Consider the following 23,367-nt stretch of genomic DNA (forward strand, 5'->3'; position numbering starts at 1 on the left):
AGGAACAATGTTACTGATGCCACTTTCTACAGTGTTCTGAGATGCAAAGAGCTATAAAAGCTGAATATTAATACTGTATTTGTTACTGACATTAATTTTTCCAGAGCTATGAGGAAAATCTGTAATATCTAAACAAACATTCTACACTGCCACTGCATTTACTATTGCATGGCCAAATTTAAAACACAGGTCACAGGGGTTCACAGTGCAGCCCACAGTCTTTATTCCAGAATGCCCACCTAACTGCACCCAAACAGTAGGGAAAATATGCTTACCGAAAGTCTACCAAACATACTCATTATAAAGTCTGCTACAGGACATTGTTCCTTGCTCCCATATGCCAATTTTCTTTGCAAGAAATACCACAGTGATGCACTATAGTCCTGTCCCTTGGCACTGACTCAGCTTACAGTGTTTCAAAGTGCATGGAAAGCTTTGCAGCACCATATAAGTAAGACGATTGTCAAGAAAAGTATAGAAAAGAGTCAAGGGGCAAAAGCATGCCACTGTATGCCCTCACTGATTCTTTTCCCCATCTTACTCTACACCTTCTTCCTATGATTTACATACTTTCCCCAACACATCATCTTCTCACTGATGCTGTGACAATATTTTCCCCCCTTTCTCCCAACAAGGCCCTTCTAATAGTGAGCTTAAAGGTAAGTTTGACATAAAAAGCAGAACTAAACATCTTTAAACAAAATAATTCAAATTATATTGTTTCTGCATATTTTCTTCTCTCTAAGATGAGAAAAAATGACAGGAGGAAATATACGACTGACTTGTATAATAAGAACAAGAGAAAACTCTTACTTTCTGATGCTTGGCTCCACGGATATGGGCAGCATAAGCATCTGCCCCTGTACAAGACACATCACAAAGCTCACAGCGCAACTGATTCTGAGTTCCACGAGCAGAAGTGCTGCTGTTATTGGTGTTCTGGGAAGCTTTTAATGCTGCTTCTTTCTTTTTGTGTTTCTGGCCTTCTAAGTGTTCTTTGTAAGTCTGTTTAAATTAACAATATACACACAATAAGCCATCTTTGTACTGCTTGTTCACCATTCATGTGAATACATGTAATATAGAACATAGCATAAAACACATGCTTTGTATAATAAATACTTCCTACACTGAATATTTCTTCCATATGACATGCTCTAAGGCATTAGCAGGCCACTTCTAAGACCAAGAAATTTTCTTCTCCACCATCAGGATTCCACTTTTAGGTAACACAATATGGGCTTTTCTCATCTAACTTCTCACTTCCACAATCAAGTACTGGTCAACAGTATTACCACTGAAAACTTGGTATGATAAGAAAAGTGCAGTTTCCTGCATTGCATTCAATTATTCTTGATTTTGAATTTTCCTCAAACTACAAGACCACAGTGATTAAGTGTAGCCAGTGAACTAAAGAAATCCATTCAAAAGAAGGTAGCGGATAAATAAAGCTGTGCTGAAAATGAAATGCTGAAGTTGATATTTGTTCTTATACCAACACTGGCAATCAAGAGAGCAGACAGGGTGGGAAATAATGACAAGTTTACCTAAAGAACAAGAACTGTTTAGCCAGACACACACATAAACACCCTGCATGAATTGGTATCTACTTTCTACACACTTGTACCCACTGTGAAACTAAACTGGGATGCTGGAATACAATGAAGAATAAATTTTCAGGCTTACCATTCACAAAATTTATAAAATTCCATAGTTTTGAAAAAAGTATTTTCTAAGAAGTTTGCTATGCTAAAAGAGCAAATCAAATTCAAAGTTTAGAATATTTCTGAAGTCAAAGCACAGCTGAAGCTTCTCTGTACAAGCTAAGGGGATGTATATTTTTGTCTTCTCACAGGAACTCCTTCTATAATAGTGCACATTTTCATTTCATTATTCCTTTAGTAGAAGTACAGGATCAGATCTTAAAAATTAACAAATATTCTTAAAGGGGTCAGTTTTTTAGCTGAAGAAACGATGACTAAAGCATATAGCAGAATATTACATAATACAGGTACCTGTGGTCCAGCACAGCTGATCTTACAAACATCACAGTAGTGGATCTGGGGCGGTTTGGGAGGTTGTTTTGGTTTCAGTTGCTTATTTTGGAATGGTGCCTTTTTAGTAAAGGTGGTCCCTGTCCAAGCAGCTGTTGCAGCAGCAGCAGCAGCTGCTGCCGCTGCCTGTTTCTGTTGCTGCTGCTGCTGCTGGTAATAGGACGATGCAGCTGAATACACTGCGGCTTCATAGCCGGAATAAGAGGTACCTCAAAGATCAAAATAAAATAAATGTTACATCACTGTACATCATGTATCAATTACATAATACACTAATTCAAAACATGTTGCATAATAGAGTTGGGGGGGGCAGGGCAAGATATAAATGATTTATTGAGGTTTTGTTAGGCAGTCTGAATTTTTCTTGATGTTTCACAGTACACAAATACACAGCTACCAATTGTATCAGGAATATATTTGATTTTAGACACATCTTTGCAGACACACAGTTATGTTAGGTATACCAAAGCATCCCTAGAGAATACGTGAAATTTCCTGGTACATCTGGTAAGACCAAGTATCATATAACAAGAATCTTAATAAAAGATTTTTCAAAGGCCACTTGAAGTAAGCAGTCTTCCAGAACTAGATTTACTTTTCAATGTTTCAAAATGGCAAGGAGGACAGACATTATGTAGAGGAAGGGGGAAAAAAATGAAGATAAAAGACAGAACAGCTAGTGCTATTACATTCTGCTTCACTGATTTGTGTTGTTTTAGTGCAGAGAAGCTGCTTGCCCACTAAAACCTGGCTATGCAGTCCTTGATTTCTAGTATCAAAGCTGAATAAATCAAGGAAACTGGGCTTTCATACCTTTGAGCCAGTTTTCCCATAAAATTTCTACATCTACTGGTTCAACTATTTTAATCCTCTGATCAGGCTCTGTCTCAAGGAGTCTTAAAACCCTTTTTTAAACAGAAAACAAAACAAAACAAAACGTTCAAGGTAGCTATAATATGCCAGTTGATTACCATCTGGCCATAAAGTTAAAATCTTTTCATCTTTAACCACTTTTTGGATTTCTACTGTTTGATGGAAAGTCTCTTTTTCAGCACCCATTCTCCTCCCATTTTGGGTCAAGACAACCCAAACTTACAAGATTTACATGGGACTGCTCCTCCCTGTCCCTTTAACTGCTGTTTGATGGCAACATGCTCCCTTCCAATTTCCCTGGGTAATATCTGTGTAGATGCGTTTCCTTATTTTTTCTATCCCCCATCTTTTCTCTCCAAACCTTACAGTAAGTCACAAACACTGTGCACGTAGCAATGCCAACGCTTTGTACATTCTCACATGAAACAAAATAGGCACATACAAATATCAAACCTCTTTTAAAGATACAGCAAAATATTTTGCCATTATAATGATTTAACTGGTTGATACTTCTCCATAGACTATGATGGAATTGAACACAAACTGCTAAAATTCTGAGTATTTAAAGCCTCTTCTGTAACAACTGCAAAGATTCCAGCAACATAATATGCAAAATTCTTACCAGAGTAAGTAACCGCTGTTGTACTGTACGTTGCGCTTTGAGTATACGATGGAACAACAGTAGCTGCAGCTGCTACTGGCTGCACAGTAGAGGATACGGGATATATAGAAAACGTAGTTGTTGCAGGACTTGGGGTTGCAGGTTTTATAGCTGTCACTTGTCGTGTTTGTTGGGCTTGGGTATACTGAGTTGCCCCTTGGCTGTATCCTGCTTTTGGAGCTAATTAGGATAGAAGATAAAAGTGTACAAACATTGATATGTTTTAGCTGAATGAAATGCAAACCACACTAAGTGATACTTAATGATATGCTGGGGAATAAACGAGTAACAAGTGGGTTTTTATTTGGGTTTTTTTTGTTTGATTGGTTTTGGGTTTTTGTGTTGTGGTGTTTTGTTTTGTTTGTTTGTTTTTACAGTCGTGGTTATGCATTATGTGCCATGTATCACACAACTGTTTAATCACGTCACAGCTCACACTAGTAAGCCTCAGATTGATCGATTTATTTTGAACTGTGCTGCCATGTTTTCAAACAACCTTCTCATTCAATGGTTTTACTAGAGTACACTAAACCAAAGTACACCTAAACTTTCCTATTATTTCTAATTAAAGTACAAAAAAGTAAATAGGATTTATGCTTTGTACCAATCATGATACCAATAATTACAGAACTACATACATTAAGTAACTAAAGAATTAAAGAAGAGAGTCTTCTAACCAAGTTATCATCTGAACCCACCGTTGACTATTTGAACCTACTTCAGCAAGGTTTCTAGAGAAATCAACAAGAATTTTGCCTAGAAGTATGTTTTGAGTGTGTTTAGTAACAATCCAAACCTCAGAGATAGCTACTTATAGCAATGTCACAATAATGTTCAAGTTCTAGGTGCAGCAAATTTTTCTACACTGACAGAGATTACATGACAAAACAAAAAAATAATCTGGATAATGTGAAATATTCAAAAAAATATTTTTGAGGTATTAAAGTAGTACACAGACTGTGTATAATGACAGCAGTTTGAATCATGCCACCCACCTGTCTGGTAGTATGATTCAGCTACTGAAGGTTGAGGCTGGGCAGCAGCAGCCACAGCCGCCGCAGTTGCTGTTGGCTGTTGATAGTATTGTTTGCTGTCATAAGCTACAGCTGGGGCGGTAGATCGAACATAGGAATAGGAATCCTAAAAATTAAAAAAAGAAAAGCAGGCAAATTTCTCCTTTAAGTATACATGTGGAGTTATAAAAGTCATTAGCAGAGTCAAAGAAACAATGTATTTTCTTCTAGTCTACTAAAGTAGATTTATAAAAACATTTACAGATACAGTATACACAAATAAATGCATTAAAGAAATTTATGTTTACAGATACTTCAGGCCTGAAAACAACCCTGATGGTCTTTTTCAGACTTAATACAGGAATTAACCTCATGCTATTAAATCACTTTCCCTACCAAATTATTTTTGTTACTGAAAAGCAACTACTCTCATTTGTTTTTCATGATTGTATCAGACTACATTTCTGTAAAATATGAAGCAGAAAATCCACCACAGATCTCCACAAAATGTGAATTTCTATAAACCACGATAAATTCACAAGTTTACAGACATGACCCTATGTTGGATTTAAAAATCCCATCATTAACGATACTTTCCTTGGCTATATTTTTTAGAGTATGAAAGTGATACTTTGAAAGCCTTATTTACTTTCTGGTGTATCAACTCGTCCATTAGGGAACCATATCTAGTCTACAATGGCAAGGCAAGTAGCTCATTCAACACCTCTAGAACTCAGGAGATGGCTAGTAAACTTAGAAGGGGAGGGCCTGGAAGCCACTATATGTATGTGCCTATATTCTCTCATGCTCACCATTTTTATGGCAAAGTGTAAAGAGTTGATCAACTGAGGAGCAGCAAGGCATGAACTACTATAGCTGAAGTGTACTAATGTATAAAAATTCTTTTTATTTCCAAGAAATATAACAATAAAAACTCTTTTCCATCCAAGCTGTGTAAACTGGAATTATTTTTATTCAGTTTAGGGGACTCTCTTTTCTGTCCAAATGCATCTAACAACTGACCTCATAATTATGAGTACACATGCTACTGGAAAGCCTCCTACATTACAATTCATTACCATATGTAACAAATTATAAAAGCTGTACAAAAGAATTGACAACATGCAGCAGTAGTATAGTCCTTTTAAACAAATCAAAATACTAATTAGAATCTAGATAATGCCTTGATAAGTTTAGGACTAAAAAGTTAAAAAATTATTACAAGAGACACACTATTTCAACATCCAAGATGAAAACAGACAAACGCCTCTCTTTTGTAGAAGCCTGTAGCCACATGAGGTTAGGCAGTGATCTCACAAAGGGTACCCAAAAACTAACCCAAAGGGTAGTTCCTCTGCTAGGGCAATCTTCTGTCCTCATATGTTTGGTACTAGAACTCCTGTAGCACCCAGGAATCTGACAAGGGAACTATTTCTACCTCCACTGAAAATTTTTATCGAACAGTTTTTTCAGCTACATCAGTTCCATGACTCAGTTCACTGCACACCACTCAAACATTTAAGCCAGCTGAGACAATACAGTACTACTCTTTTCAGCAGTAGTTTCACATAATCACCTGGAGGTAAACATCAGTTCATTGCTTATTGTGTGAATGTCTTAGCTACTGCAGTACTAGTGCTGATAATCCTCTATACGGGCCATATGAGACTGCAGTCACCTCACATTCTATCAGTTTTCGCTACTAAGTAATTCGAGTTGTACTCAAACTGTGATTCACAGAAGAAAAAAAATATAAATATCATCACATTCTCTTACCCAAACAGGCCTCCTCCTTTTAAAGTATCATTTAAAAATCATACAACAGCAGTAATTTTGTTTTGGAACCTACCTGGTAATTCTGCGTAGTGACAGGAGGTGGTGGTGGTGGAGCTTCTTGTTGCCTCTGCGTATAACCATAATCTGTAGCTGTGTGTGCTGTAGGATAGCCTCCATACGCAGCAGCTGTTGCAGCAGCTGCAACAGCCACTGGGGCAGGCCTGGCTACCGCAACTGTAGCTGCTGCGGGAGCATAGGCTGCAGTAACTGTGTGCGCAGCGACTGGTGCCTGGTGGACAGTGTAGCTAGCAACTGTAGTTGGATGGGAATAGGCTACACCCGAAGCTGGCTGCTGGCTATATTGGAAAAAGACAGTAAGTAAATAATTAGATTAATCCAACATAGTAAGCTAATGCATTTCAAAATCCCAGATTTGATTAATACTTGTCTGTTCTACAAACAGACCTGGAGCAGCTATCTATCTATGCATACACTGTAATGGCTTTTATTACCTCTCTTTACTCCCATTAAAAAGGCCATATCATTTTCAAGTTTCTGTGGATGCACACGTATCATGCAGGTGATGACTTGGGGTGGGGTGTTTGTGTTGGTTTTTTTTCAAGCAGTGGAACCCAAGTCTTTCATTCAAAATAGTACAGAAGTCTTAAACTGTTATCTTTTCACGACTAACAAGTTTTTAAATGCTTTAGTAGTTCTTCAATAAAACTGACATACCTGACAAATTAAGAAAAATACTACTTTTCTGTGAGAGCTCACTACTGACCTGCACTTCCATGAAGTTTTTCAGTAAACCATATTAATGAGATTTTAAAGACTTCCATGAAAATTAGCCCAAAACTCTTACATTTAAGGCAGAGACACTTTAAATACACACTTCTGATAGAGGAAGTTTAGTTATAAAAGCTGGCCCCACTCGCTTGTGCAGAAGTCCACTGCCTCATAAAATGAAGCATCAAAAGAACTGACAGTCAAATTGAGTGAGAAGACTGCTACCAGAGCTCTGGCAATCTTCCAGGCACATGCTGAGACTAATCTGCCTCTCTAAAATTTGCAGGTAGGACATTAATATGTGGCTATTTACTAAAAAGTCGTAAATATTAACAGTGGAAATAAAAAATGATGGCTTCAAAGGTTTAATTATTTGAACAGAAACTAATATTATTGTCCTATACTAATGTGTAACTGTGCATTACGATAGAAACTTAGAACAGTTATTTTGATTTTTTAAATAAATAAAGTGAAATGGGCAAAATATCACTATCTAGAACGATGATATGAAGTGGGGATTGAGTGATTATTCTGAATTTTTTATTACACTTCCTGCACTGCTCTTCAGTAACACTTAAGAATCTCTACAGGGATTCACATCTCCATAGCACTACTAAAAGGTAATTCAAAACCAACTCCATGCCTATCAAGGAGGTAGTATCATCTATTTTTCAGAACAAAATAGAAAAATGAAATCTCGCTTGTAGCAAACATACTCAGTGGCACAATGGAATTGCACTATGATTACGCTCAAAACCAAAAGGAACCACTTACAGTATTTTTTCCTAAAGACTGCAATATTCTCTCTGACATAATTACCAGAAACAAAGCACCTATTAACTTTGCAAAAGATTTCTATTTCCAAAAGATTTTTCCATAACTCCCTTGTGTTTAGTAATTTTTTTTATTTATTTTTAGAAAAACTGATTTTGTCATTTTAATTACAGCAGAACCCATTTAACTTCAATATAGTAAAAAAAAACAAAAAACATTCTTACAGCAGAAACAGAGAAAATTTTATTACTATTGGACTTCCATGCCTGGACTCTATCTTCTTCCCATCGTAGGCCCCTGGTTACTTAAAAGACCACTTGCATCCCATCCAAATTTAAGTCAGTTGTGAGTTGTACTTACAATCACGTTTCATTTTATTTTCAATTTCTTAGCATAACAGTAGAAAGAAAAGACCTAAAACACTTTGGTGTAGCTCCCACCACTGCTTGAAACAATTCCTCCTACTTGACGTACACAGGAAGACTCTCTGTTTTGTCAGTTTCATGTGAGAAATCGGACTCCACCAGAAAATTCAGGAACACTATTTTATGATGGTGAAAGTGAATGACAGGCTATAAAATTAGGCTGCATTATCTCCATAACTAACAGAAGTGTAAAATATTCACAAATTCTGAGGTAATTATCCTATATCATATATATCTACTAAAACCACATTAAATTGAGAAAACAGACAGCAGACTGTTTAACTCAGACTGCAGTTGAACACAACAGTCCAATACCACCAACAAGGGAAGTCTTGCTCCACCCTATCCCCACTCTTATTCTTCCCTCCTCCCATATACCAAACCTGGCTGTGCCATCCTATTCCATCCCTGGTGCTAGTTCTGCTACTTGTCAAGCTATTCAGGGCACTGATTTAACTCATTAATCTAGCAGAAAACAATGAGATTTTTTTTTACTGGGCTCATTTTCTAACATGGTAGAAACGTTAAAAACATTGGAGCTTTCAAAACAAGTCTGCAGAGTGCCAGAACCCACATAAATTATACATAGGGAAACAAGGGAAAAAAATGGGAGAAGAAAGAACAGGGACCTGTCCAGGAAGCATTAACTTGGCTTTTCCAAGTTTCATGAAACCATGCTTAAGATACTACTACAAAATACGATACAGTGCTCCCAACACACTATGAAGTAACAGTACCAGTCAGTTTATAAAGCAAATGCTTTTGTTCTCAGAATATATATGATTAAAGCTACCTGACAGTGTTCAGCATTTAATATTGTGAAGAGATTATGATCACTATCAGCAGAACTATTAACAAGATTCAGGTACAGACAGTTTCATGTCTTCTGTGCTATTTTTGTATCGAAATTCCTTATCATGGTATAGAATTAACAGCCCCAATCATTTGATTTCTAAGGCTAATACAGTTCTATGACCATGTTTACTTTAGCAAACCTGTTCCCCTTGCTTCTGCAACATCATGCAGAGCTAGTGATCGAGTTTGCAACATTGCAAGAAAAATATTCTAGAATTGACTGCTTCTTCCTTTTTAAAAGTTATGTTACATTATGTTACAGAAATTGCCATGACATCTTTTCTAAACTTACAACATTCCTTTTTCTCCCCATGGTCTTACTGAAAACCTTTTAACATTAAGATGACCAGACATTTTCATGTAATTAATTTACATAAAAAGATTTTTGTGCCAACTTTTTCATTTAACTTACAAGTTTTTATCCTTGTTTGGCGATTAGTGCCTTATCGTATCTGCTGAGATGAACTTACCTCCTCCTAGATTATTTTGCCAGACTCCCTATTCCACTGATCTTTCTTTGTAGTTCATCTGTGCACCTATCCTACTATTATCTATTCTTCTTTCTCGACTACAGATGGCAAGAACCGTATGCATCACTTCAGATGAAGTTTCAGCTGTGCTACCCACTCTGCTCCAGCCAGTGCTCTCTTTCCAAACAGTCTAGCTTCCTCAGAGCAGCTTCTTGTAAAGTTACGTGTGTATTGACAATATTTTCCTTGCATCAAATCTCATGACATGCCATACTAATATAAACACTAAGTACGACTCAGAACCAATCCCTAGGGAACTCCACTGCAATTATTCCTATTTGATAATTACTCTTCTAATTCTACTAACCACTTCTACCAGCTCCTTCTCTACAATTCTTTTACTAATCTCTACCTTAAGTAATAATTTTCCGTACTGCACCACATCAAGCATTTCAACTTAGTCCCAATAAGACTCCAAAAGATTTAGGCATGTGATCAAGTTATTAGAGCAACAAGGAAATACAGTATGTCAGCTGAGCTATGGGAACAAACCACCTGCATGCTCTTCACCACAACAAAGACGGTAAGTCAGTTTAGCTTAATCCCCCAACACAGTGGGAAAAAGTTGAACCAAATTACTCTTTACGTTCTATGGGCTAAGGACATGCAAACAGGTACTGCAGCACAGCAGACAGAGAAGCTAACTCATTGACCTGGTAATTTAGCCAGTTTTCTTTGTAGATCAATTCTTCTCTTCCCCAAAATAAAGTCTAATAACCTTATTACCATCTTTGAATTCCAGGAATTCCAGCTCTCTTCAATGTAACTTCGTATTACAATTATTACAGTGTTTTAATTTACTATCAAAATAAACATCATTCTTTGATTTAAGAAGTTATGGGTGAAGGACTTGGCAGCTTCAAATTGTACTGACAGTACAGTACAGTAATATAATAGCTGTATTGCTATTATATTACATCTTCCACCAGAAATTTTCATTCAAAAAGAATACATTTCATTCATACCACAGCTATTTCTTTAACTGATCATAATAACAGTGCTTCCCCACCAAGCTGACTTTAATATCTACTTTCTAGGAACAACACACATTCTTCGATGCTCATCTTCCAGCTCAGATTTCTATTTCACTGCATTTTCACTATCCCAGCCAGAGCAGGTTTACAGTCTACGTGTTGCACTCAATTGGTCTGCTCCAGGTTGTGTAGGTAGATGTTTCAGTCAACTACAGAAGGTCATTTCCAGCACCTTACCTAATGTATTTTGTCTCTCCCTACCTGCTTTAAACTCCTACATGCGTATTGCTATTTCCCCATGCTCTTTGCTTTCTCCTCCCAATTAGGCTTGCTTCTATTCAAAAGTTTTACACCTCAGTGTATACCTATCTTGCCCTCATCTTCCACATCCTATCTAAGTAACCTCAAGATCAAGAGAATTAATTCTTTCTTCACAATTACTGTATTACAGTGCACGAGAAAAGTATTTTTTGTCAAACATCTTTGACTCAAATCTTTGAATAACACCTGTTCTAATTTCTACTGGCACTAATGATGGGAAATACTAATCTTTCTGATGCACCAGTATCAGAACAAGTGCCATATATTATGAAATACCACTATGATATTAAAACTCCTAGATAAGACTGACTGCAGTGAGCTGTGACCGTGTATCGTTCTCCATGCTAATCTCCAGTTCCATGTCAATCTGATTTTCTGGGGCTGAGGGGCCAAACTGGCTCACAATCTTGCAGAATTCATCCCAGAGCAAAGGCCACAGCAAAAACTGGCCTTGTCCACATTGCTGGCTGGTGTATGAAACTCCTTTCACTAAGTGAAAGTTCATTTTCCCAAGACAGGTGCATGTTTTGACCTGATACTTTGCAAGACTAACACTGCAGCTACTTTCATGGTATCAACATTTGATATCGCTGTGTACACTCAGAACTGTGATTCTGAAACAGTGTAACATGTAAAAATCTTCTCATTTGCTAAGTCTCCATTCACAAAACACTGAGGCATCAAAGAGTTATGAAGATCTCCCTGCCCAATTCTACACCCCACAATCAATTAAGCTATAGTATAGCTTTAAAAAAAAAGTGTAATTATAGGTAGATACTTAGCCAGGGAAATTCCAGGTTGAACACTTACATTTGGCCAAGTGGTATTAAAACACCAGCAACAAAAAATCTACACCCTGAGGACAAGCTCTCAAAACAGGTGTTAACCACCACTACTCTCTATTAGCTATTAAAGAAACTAGATTAATTTCATAATTCTGTTGGTAGTTTTTGTTCCCCTTGTCAAAAACCAGAATATTCAAGCAACAATTAAAAACCTTTTCTGAATTGCACAAAGATCTTTAACAGGGAAACTGTAGCAGTGTTTTTGATACTGAAAAAGAAATATGGACTTCCAAAGTGAAAAAAAGCTGGCAGCACACTTAAAATTATCAAGTCAGAAGCCGGCTAGGAGGCAGAAATTGCTGATCAATAGCAATTAATGAAGTATTGGTGTCCACTTAGCAAAACATTGCTCTCCCGTTCCAAAACCACACGGGTTTGTCTAACTTAAATAGCTATATAATGTAGGTTTGTAAATGAGCAACATTCTTTCACCAAAAAAGCTTAGATGAAAACTTGTGTTATAACTGTTAAATCTAATATAGCAGAAGCCTCACTTGCTAGTTACTTTTCTATAGCAACACTGATAGAAGGTCTGGATTTCCTGTGATATATCAGCCCAAGAATGACAGAGAATTAAGAGCATTTAAGAAACAAATACTGAATTCTCTTCTGTAGAACACTTGGCTCATGCCCTTTTCATTTCCAGCTATTAGCCTTTCCTAGTAAAAAAGTTTTGAGGCTTTTTTTGAAAAAAAATTAACTTGAAAGTAGAAAGCTTTTATTTATTTTTTGCACAATAGCAATATCAAGAAAATACAACACGTTGATATAAAGCTATCTATTTTGCCACGTAATAACTTCAGATGACTTAAGATTGTAAGATATTTTATTTTCCACGTTAAGATATTTGCGGAGTAAGTCACGCATTAAGAAACTTAATAAGGTATCTGTAGCAGTTATTGTCAGAGGAACACATTTTCAGGAAAATGCAGCCTATTTCCATATAAGATATATAGTACGTAAAAGGAATATATAGAGGAAGCACATAAAAGGTTCCCTATAAGCCTTGCTTTTCATCACACTGACTGATTTAATTTCAAAACAAAAATGAATTGTAACTCATGTGCACAGAAGCTGAAGAAAAACAAAAATGCTGATCTCCAGTGCATCTCCGTACTAACAACCAACACACACACACACATATTAACACTGCTGCTATTCCAGCTCTGTTTGGGGTGCTGAACACTGAAAACTCTTCCTAGATGCAAAGATCTTAAATTTTTTTAGTTTTAGTTTTCTGAAGAGTGGTATTTTGATATAGAGTTAAGATCAGGACTAAACCCAATTTTGTCTCTTTTCAAACTACAAGCTTCCTCAGAAACTACAACTTCTAAAACATATTTCTTGCAGGTCTTTTTTTTTTTCATTTAAAGAAATGATTTTCAGGCCAGCTTAGCACAACACTTAAGCTACTCTTAAAATAATTTTTAAAATACAAATATCTTGAATTAAAAAAACCACACTAATTAAGACTTATTTATTGAATTCTAACTTTTAAGAACATTTGAACATTTTAGCATTAAGGAAACCACATTTATTTGAGACCTAACTACCAGATTTCTCAAAGTTTCATAGATTATACTATTAGTAGCAGAATACCAAAAAATACTGTTTTGCAGTTTTTTCTTTCAGGGATATGAAGACTGCAACAAGTATGGCCTAACTCTACAAAAACTGAAAGAAGCACTACAATCTGCTGCTGCTTCCGATCCTAACCTAGGAAAAGGCACTACTGAATAACAGGTCAGATGAAGTTTCAAGTGTATTAATGGAACCTGGGAAGAGCAAAGTAAAAACAAAATAATAATTTTTTAAAAAGCGACTTTTTTTCCTCCTAAACACACTTGACAATAAACAGCATAAAATGGTGAAATGAAATATCACACTACAGTAAGTTGTACTTTAGAAGTGACTTTACTTCTGCTTTTCTAGAGCCTGTCACTCACTACGAGCATAAAATTTTGAAGACTGACTCTATCTTTTTAGAACTTTAATGAAAATTATTATTTCCTGTTATTACAATTCTGTGAACAGAACATTGTTTATAACACAATTCAGTAAGAATCAGAAGCGAAGCCTGAAGGCATGCAAATGTGCAATGCCCTCTTGAATTCTGTTAAATTTCAGCAACTCCTAGTAACGTATTCTATGGTTTAACTACATAAGGTCTAAAAAAAGTCCTTTGTAGCAATTTTGAATTTCCCTTCCTCTTCCTTGTTTCTAAAAACATCCTTGCATCATTACATTACAAACAAAAAATACTGATTGCTACTAGATAGCTAAACCATATACTCACCTCAAAGATGAATATCCTCGTGTTTTCGATACCCCCTTACTGCTTTGTTAACCTTCACACATAGTTTCACAACCTGATTTAAATCCGCTCAAATTCTGCAATGTTTTCCTCACTGTACATCACAACATAACTGCAAGTGTCTGTAACAGTGATGCAACATATGCTCTGTATCTACCTCCCTTTACGCAGTTGCACACAACGGAGAGCACATTGCCTACACTGCTTTCTTCATTTTCAAAACATTGATTTTATTCGAGTCTAGCCAACAGCCATGTTCACAATGATAACACGCAAGACAAAAAGAACTGAGCTTGAGATGTTACGGCTGCCAGAAAAAGTACCAACTACTAACATTCTCCCTGTCAAAATCACAGAATCACAGAACGGTTGAGACTGGAAGGGACCTCTGGAGGTCATCTGGGGATCCACTCCCACTCAAGCAGGGCCACCTACAGCCAGTCACCCAGGACCATGTCCAGACAGCTTTGGAGTATCTCCAGGGATGGAGACTCCACAACTTGCCTGAGCAATCTGCGCCAGGGCTCAGTCACCCTGACAGTAAAAAAGTGCTTCCTGGTGTTCAGAGGGAACCTCCTGTGTTTCCGTTTGCGCTCACTGCCTCTGGTCCTGCCACTGGGCACCACTGAAAAAAGCCTGCCTCTGTCCTCTTTGCACCCTTCCTTGACGTATTTATATACGTTAAGAAGATCCCCCCTCAGCCTTCTCTTCTCTAGGCTAGACAGTCCCAGCTCTCAGCCTTTCCTCATAGGAGAGATGCTCCCATCCCTTCACCATCTTTGCGGCCCTTTGTTGGACTCTCTCCAGTATGTCCGTGTCTCTCTTGAACTGGACACAGCACTGGAGGTGTGGCCTCACCAGTGCTGAGCTAGAGGGGCAGGGTCGCCTCCCTCGACCTGCTGCCAGTACTTTGTCTGATGCAGCCCAGGATGCCATTCGCCGCCTCTGCTGCAAGGGCACGCTGCTGGCTCACGTTCAACTTGGTGCCCACCAGGACCCCCAGGTCCTTTTCTGCCAAGCTGCTTTCCAGCTGGGTGGCCCTCAGCATGTGTTGGTGCATGGGGTTGTTCCTCCCTGGGGGCAGAACTTTGCACTTCCCCGTGCTGAACTTGGTGAGATTCCTGTCAGCCCATTTCTCCAGCCTGTTGAGGTTCCTCTGGATGACAGCACAACTCTCTGGCATGTCAGCCACTCCTCCCGGTTTTGTGTTGTGAGCAAACTTGCTGAGGGTACGCTCTGCCCCATCATCCAGATCATTAATGAAGATGTTAAACAGAAAAAATGCTAAAGTTGACAAGTTCTCTAGAACAGGAAAGAAACTTCACTAGTATGGAAAACTGTATTCAATTCTTAAAACGTTTCCTGCCTTTAAGCTCCGACTTTGCTTTTCTAGTACCAGTAATGCAACTACAGTTTAACCTACCACTGTTGCGTTTTAGTAGCAGACAGAATTTTACAGGGAATTTAACACCCCAGAGTTAAGCCTACAACCATCAATCCATTTTGAGGTTACAACTACAAAGGACGTAACTACACCATTAACAGAAAAGCTACCCCAAGTATTTGGTTCCTAAGACATGAGCCTGCTGCAAATTTCAACTAGTTGGCAGACTTCCCTCCTAAAAATGACAAAGGCTCCTCCGATTAGTGAGGCACCTTTCCTCCCCAATTACCACCACCTCCTCTCTTCCCATCATTAGTCAACTGCAATACTGGCATACAGCCCATGTTAACAAACCCAGAACCCCTTATTGACTTTCTACGTTGGCATATCTCCTTTGAGAGTGGGACATCACTGATTTGAAAATAAGCCTATCAAAATCTTTTTATAAACAGCAGTAGCTTACTGGAGGCTTCTTGTGTACATTAAGTAAGGTAGAAGAGCATGTTTAGGATAGCACTTAAGACTAACGTTGGTTGAACAGAAGAGAATCAGCACCACGCAGCTCTATCATATTCTGTGAAGTCTCTTTTGCTAAAAATGCACATGCTTTAAGATGTGATGCAACTCAACATGGCACGGGCATAAAATTTGCAGGAAGCAAGCATTTGGAGTTTTTATGCTGTGATACAAGTACCTTCATCCTATGATAAAACTATGATTACTTTCATTCCCCATGCATTTTAGAATGGGGTGCATATTACACAATACTGTAAGATGAATAAATGTGTTTCTTAACACAAGCTTAAGTCTAGTTGTACACTTTCACTTCAGAAGAAGCCAAAGTCCTACTCAGCATTGTCCTTATCTGGCTGTTGTCCACCACTACAAGTCTGAATTATGTTTAGTGATACTTTAAGCTTGGGCTAGTAGGCCTGGGTGAATTACAGCCCTAATGTCTCTGAAAGACTGAATACTTTTGAAACCAATATCTAGTTGAAGAAGAGGTAACTGGGGCAGACACTGAAGACAAAAGTAAAGTTAATTATACGTACTAGCAAATGTGAAAAAACCACTCTACCTCTAAACAATTCTCAAGAGCCAACATATCCATCCAAGCATTTCACCTTCCTTTGCTGTTCTGCACCAACCTCAAACACCCTGTAACATCGTGCACTGCACTTAAATTCCAAACCAGCTATAACTGCAAGAGTCCACTTCCATATGGCTGCCTAGAAGACTGCAACTTAACCTGAACTCACAGGCACTGTGGTCTGCTCTGGACCTAAACTGCTAAAATTGCCTTTATCTGTGAAGGCTTGCCACACTTGGTAATATTCATGCTACTTCAAGGCAATTCAAAGTTAACAAATCACTCCTAACTACCCAAGAATCCCCCGTCTGTGTCCTGTCTCATTAGAGCAGGGACACGGTATGAATATCACTAAGATGAAACTCAGACACTTAAAGATTCTTTATCTTCTTAATAGAAACCCACATCTTAACGCAAGGTTTTAATTAACCTTTAATTAACCAAATGTGAGACTACCACATTTGCACAGTCCTCTGTCCAAACATTTCTCAATGCCCCTATCTCTCCACCAGCATCCCCACATTTCAATCAGCCAGCTTTAGAATACAAGCATAACTATGCCTCTCTCCAGCACCGAATCAAGAAGGCTAATATTTTTTACACATGAAAGACAAGCCATGTTTGGTTGGTTGTTTCAAACTGAGTAGACACACAGTGGTTCAGGTGACCTACAGAGCACAGACACACAAAGAAAAGAGGACTAGTATCACCAAATTCCACATTTATTTCGGGCTCCTAAATAGATGGATTAATACAGTCACTTAAATACGTAACAGATGAAGTTTGCATTGCATGCAGGTTTATAACTTTAGGCCCTAATACCACCACTAGCAGAAAGCACAAATTGTAAAGGTATTGCAATACTCAGAGAAATTTCCTGTATTGGTATTCGCATAATCTAATGCTTCTCTCATTATGTCATGATATTATTATGGGTAGTACACACAAAGAATTTTGAATAAGCAGGGCAGCAGGAAATTTTATGCAGTGACAACACTGAAGGGAACAAGAACGCTTCTAATCCATTATTTACAACTTTAAAGGGCACTTAGTTCTTTTGCTGCCTTTGATTAAATATGAAACGAGTTAAGATTTCAAATGTGTTTTATGAAAACTAGTATTTATGAACTAATAAAGACAGACATCTATTTCCTTTCTTATCTAGCCAATTCAGGGAACTATTCTACTTACACTGTTACAAGAGTAAATACGTTATCAACTCCTGCACACACTACTTCTGAATTTCCCAAATCCAAGATCTAACACCTGAACAGCTACTAATCTGGCCTTTATAACTGCTTCAAATATCAGTATTTAACTTAAAGACTTCAAATATCAGTATTTAATTTAAAGACTATATTCCTTGGGCAAATTTTAATTTATCCTTTGTGTGAAGGATGAGACTATTTAAATGATCCACCATGGCCACCCATAAACTTGAATCACAGGAAGACACAGTGATTTCTATGCCAATAACAGCTTCATCATCCTTTCAGTTGTTGATTTAAAGAAGCTATTTCCTTGAACCCAATGGTTCTAATACGTTGTCCCTTCACTACTATTAATGCAAATTAGAATATTGTCATTTTGAGAAACTGGAGTTCCAGCAGGGTTTATACAGGTCTCCAACAAGTCTAGAATTAAATACAGAAAACCTTTCTTACAAGTACCTTTCAAATATCACTTAGTACAGCAGATTTCCTCCTTTGAGTCCTCTGAATGGGAGAACCACGACTGCAGTGACTTTCCATATGCAGATGCTGAAATTGGAAAGGACCAGTCGTAGCGGCTGAACGTTCGTCAGTCCATGCGGCCTGATGGGATTCATCCCAGAGCACTGAAGGAGCTAGTGGATGTTACAGCAGGACTCCTCTTGATCACCTACTGAAGGTCTTGGGAGTCTGAGGAGGTCCCTGCTGACTGGAAGCTAGCCAACGTTACTCCAATTTACAAGAAGGGTGTGAGGCAAGACCTCACTAACAGACCTGTCAGTCTAACCTCAGTTCCTGGAAAAATTATGAAGAACATACTGGGTGCTACTGAAAGGCATTTAAAGAACAATGCAATCATCAGGCAGAGTCAACATGGGTTCACAAAGAGAAAGTCTTGTCTAACTAATTTGATATCCTTCTGTGATAAGATCACCTGCCTAGTGGATGAAGGGAAGGTGATGGATGTAGTTTCTCCAGATTTTAGGAAGGCATTTGATACTGTCCCTCACAGCATCCTTCTGGACAAGTTGTCCAGCTGTGGGATGAGTGGGTTCACGGTGTGCTGGGCGAAGAACCGGCTGAAGTGCAGGGCTCAAAGGGTTGTAGTAAATGGGGCTACATCTGGTTGGCAACCAGTCACCAGCAGTGCTCCTCAGGGCTCTATTCTAGGGCCAGTTCTGTTCAATGTATTTATCAATCATCTGGATGCAGGAGCTGAATGCACCATTAGCAAGTCTGATGATGATACCAAACTGGGAGGTGCTGTTGACTCTCTTGAGGGGCAGGAGGCCTTGCAGAGGGATCCAGATAGATTGGAGCACTGGGCAGTGATTAATGGGATGAAATTGAACAAGAACAGCTGCCAGATTCTGCACCTGGGAAGGAGTACTGCCAGCACAAGTACAACCTGGGAGAGGAGTGGCTGGAGAGCAGGGCTGCAGAAAGGGATCTGGGGGTGCTGGTGGGCAGCAGGCTCACTGTGAGGCAGCAGCGTGCCCTGGCAGCCCAGAGGGCAAACCGCATCTGGGGTGCACCAAGCACAGCACGGCCGGCCGGTCAAAAGAGGGGATCATCCCGCTGTATTCAGCGTTGGTGCGGCCTCACCTTGAGCTCTGTGCGCAGCTCTGGGCCCCACCATTTAGGAAGGATGCGAAGATCCTTGAATGCCTCCAGGGGAGGGCAACAAAGCTGGTGAAAGGGCTGGAGGGCATGTCCTGTGAGGAGCGGCTGAGGGCTCTGGGCTTGTCTGGTTTGGAGAGAAGGAGGCTGAGGGGCGACCTCATTGCTCTCTGCAGGTTCCTGAGGAGGGGAAGGGCAGAGGGAGGTGCTGAGCTCTCCTCCCTGGCATCCAGTGACCGGACGCGTGGGAATGGTTCAAAGTTGCGCCAGGGGAGGCGTAGACTGGACATTCGGAAGCATTTCTTTATGGAGAGGGTGGTCAAACCCTGGAACAGGCTTCCTAGAGAGGTGGTCCATGCCCCAAGCCTGTCAGTGTTTAAGAGGCATTGGGACAGGGCCCTTAATAACATGCTTTGACTTTTGGTCGGCCCTGAACTGGTCAGGCAGTTGGAGTAGATGATCACTGTAGGTCCCTTCCAACTGAAAATTTTCTATTCTATTCTTTGAAATTGATCAGAAAGTATTTAGACTGCCTTCTTTCTGATGCAAAGTTTGTTTTTTTTTTTTTTAATGCATGTCTCCAGCTGAAGATTTAACAGTTTCATACTTGGAGATATTCCAAGAAAGGTCTGTATTCTAAAAAGAACTGCACAGATTTTTTGCACTTAGCCGAAGCAAGTGCTGAAATCAACAGGATTCTATATATTATCATTAGGGATCAGTGACTGAGATTCCTTTACAGTTGCAGCCTAAAGTTCTCTCCATACATCAGAATTTTTTACAGCCATTCTGTCAAGGGAGAACTGCAAAAATGTGACCAGTAATATGTTTATTATGAAAATTTATGTTACTTGCTATAAAAACTACAGCACTAGGACTTCTAAACGGCATGTATCAAAGAACTAAGGTCTTCAGTTTCAAATGTCTGATTTGACCTCCTAAAACAACTTGCTGTTTTGAGCAACTTTTTTAAAATCCATGGATTAGTCCTGTGGCTAGAAACATTTTTTTGGTAGATTTATGAGGCTTATCTATGTGCTAATTATGCAGACAAACATCCATTTGTTTATCTGTTATCCTGGTTTCTAAGAATGCAAGAATTTTATTATTTTGTAAACTGTTACTTCAAATACTGGTAACAATCTTAGAGGACCTGTTGCAGTACTAAATCTTTTACTATCTTCCTCTGCCACCACCACACCACCATCTCTTTCTCAAACATACTGAAGTGGAATATACATTTTATAGCACTCTGTAAACAAGCTTCTAAGGACCTGCGAAGTCCACTTCATGAAGGTAAGCTCCCTTTTAGACATTTTAAGTGACTCCTGTGTTTTCTGCTCAAAATATTGAATTCCCTGTTATGAAAGGTCTGCTTCAACACTGATTGCTCTATCTCCCCACTTTCAGCCATGGTAAATATACAAACCATTTATAGGATGTAGAGTCTTTTACTGATAGCAAAGGAAATAGTATCTTGCACTTGTGATAGCAAAAGAAAAGCTTCTTTTGATCGTTGTTTCCATTTTCACAAGAATACATTTAGGATTAACTATGAAAACAAGTTTTGAACTTGAATGTTACTCCAATTATGTTTTCATATTGCAATTCAAAGGGAAATTTCAAACGGGTTGTTCATGTTCAGAAGTCTAGAGACCACCTCAGCTCCACAATAAAAGGAATAATAATTTTAAAAATTCATCTCCACTTCAAAACTGCAGACATATGGATCTCAGTTTATTATTAAAGATAATTTGTTTACTTACAAAAAAGAAAAAAAAAGAAAATCCTATTTAGAAATTCCTTCATGCCCCATGACAACTCAGTTTCAAATTTCACTATAACTGTCAAGTAAAACATAAACATACTGTGAGCACCTAATCTTAAAAGAAGACAAGCTAAGTTTACTCCTCTCCTTTAACTATTAAACATTGGAGTAAATGAAATTTAATGTACTTTATGTCCATTTCCAAGAAAAAAATAGATAGAAAGAATTGATTGGGAGTCATTCCAAGACCTCGATAAAACTGTATATTCCTGAAACTATGTAAGGTATCCAGTTCTTATTAGCTAGTTAACAGTAGCATACATCTGCATTCGTTTGTTAACAAACTCTCATATACTTGCTTCATTCTGTTTTTCCCCATTAACCAAGACTTAGGAGTCAAGGAAGATCTTTATGACAGATTTATGAAACGAGTTAACGTAGATTCAAACATGGACTTTAAGGTGCTACTCCAATACAAGCCAAAAATGTGACGATGTTCCTGACTGTATCTGGGTTTTGCCAAACTAAGTAATCTGATTTCAGAAAATGTGAGATAATACATGCTAACAATTACTTTTTAACACTGTGATACACAATTTGAATGCACAAAAACTACGAAGATACAAAGACTTATGGCAGTGTGTCTATACAAGATGTAAGAGGTACAGTTACAGGCTCCCGAGCTCCACTAGAAGATCTGCTCCTGGTCTCAGATATCAAAGTAGGAAATCTTTTTAAAAGGTGCCTGGCCCTGAAACTACCTTCTCTACCTTATCTTAGAGACATTAATTATAACATTGCTTCAATGGAATGGAGTCCGCTGTATTTTCTGGTGCTTCAGCTATACCCTTATCCATCCGGCCTCTCATAGGTTGGGTTCTAACCTATGTTAAAAAGGATTCTGCCCTCCCACACTGACATAAGTGGGGGCAAAGACTTGGGGAGCAAGCCCCATCTGCCCTGAAGCTGAAGGAGGAGAAGGGCCCAGGGGTGGCTGACGGTAACTCGCTGGTGGTGTTGACTGCAAGTGGCCATTTTAATTTAAGGGCCTTGGGACCTGATGCTGCCGCTGATCCTCCTTCCTCCCGGTCCGTGGTGCCCAGCTCCACCTCCCCACCCTCACACCGCTGGGGATACAGGGAAGCCCTTACCAGCAGGATAAGAAAACACACCCGCGGGCGGGGCAGGCGAGCAGGAGGGTCCCGGGCACAACCACCCCGGAGGAACGGGATGCAGAAGCCCCCGCCCGGGGTGGGAGCAGTGCCGAGCCCGAGGGGGCGGGGAGATCCCGGCCGGGACCCGGGACCGGCGGCGAGGCGGGGAGAGGGGGCTGCGGGCCCGGACAGAGGGAGGGGCGGGGCAGGGCAGGGAGGGGTCGCGGTGGTTACCTATACTGGGCAGCAGCCCCGCTATGGGTGAATCCAAAGTAGTTGCCGGTGGCCATTTTGGCATCTTCTCCCAGCCGGCTGGGCACTGTGGCGACGATAACCAAGAGGCGGCGGCAGCGGCGGCGGCGGTCGGGGCCATGACAGGAGGCCCGGCAGGAGGAGGGGGGGAGGAGGAGGCAGAGGAGGAGGGGGGGGAGGAAGAGAAGGGGACAGATGGACAAGGGACAGAAAGAGCGCGCGAGCGCCAGGTCAGACACGGAGCCGCAGGGACCCCCCCGCCCCCCGCCCCGCTCCACTCCCCCGCCCCGCGCGCGGGCCCCATCCCCTCCCCCGCCCCGCGCACGGACACACATACACACCGAACGCCGTTACTCACCATAGGTGAACGAAACTACTGGGCATATGGGAATCATGAGTCCGAGCTGGCAGCGACCGCGGCGGCTGAACTCTCAACTCTCACCCCCCCTCCCTCCTCCTCCTCCTCCTCCTCCTCCTCACCGCCGCGCTCGCTCCCTTCCCCCCACCCACCCACCTACGGCGACAACGGCGGAGTGCGGCCGGGCCGGCGCCGTGCGCACGCGCGGGATGTGGGAGGGGCCGCTGGGAGTTGTAGTCCGGCCGGTGGCCACGCCCCCCGCCCCCCCACGGCAGAGGAGCGCGCTGGCCGCCGCCGGAGCCGCCGCCGCGCCGGAGCCGCCGCGT

At 40.0% G+C, this 23,367-nt stretch overlaps 1 protein-coding gene across 3 annotated transcripts in view; it reads right to left on the minus strand.

The window, feature by feature from the left end:
- ZFR (zinc finger RNA binding protein) overlaps positions 1-23,136 on the minus strand; it is a 48,246-nt gene extending 25,110 nt beyond the window's left edge. For all 3 annotated transcript variants that reach the window (XM_082336473.1, XM_082336474.1, XM_082336475.1), the window contains exons 1-7: positions 23,042-23,136; positions 22,666-22,750; positions 6,451-6,733; positions 4,584-4,728; positions 3,550-3,768; positions 2,016-2,263; positions 814-1,005 (exon numbers count right to left, since the gene is read on the minus strand). In XM_082336473.1, coding sequence (XP_082192599.1) covers positions 814-1,005; positions 2,016-2,263; positions 3,550-3,768; positions 4,584-4,728; positions 6,451-6,733; positions 22,666-22,750; positions 23,042-23,078 — 1,209 coding nt within the window. In that variant the 5' untranslated portion in view covers positions 23,079-23,136. The remainder of the gene's footprint in view (positions 1-813; positions 1,006-2,015; positions 2,264-3,549; positions 3,769-4,583; positions 4,729-6,450; positions 6,734-22,665; positions 22,751-23,041) is intronic.
- Positions 23,137-23,367: the final 231 nt, after the last annotated feature.

This window comes from Platalea leucorodia, assembly GCF_965183815.1.
Source record: "Platalea leucorodia genome assembly, chromosome: Z".
NCBI lineage: Eukaryota > Metazoa > Chordata > Aves > Pelecaniformes > Threskiornithidae > Platalea > Platalea leucorodia.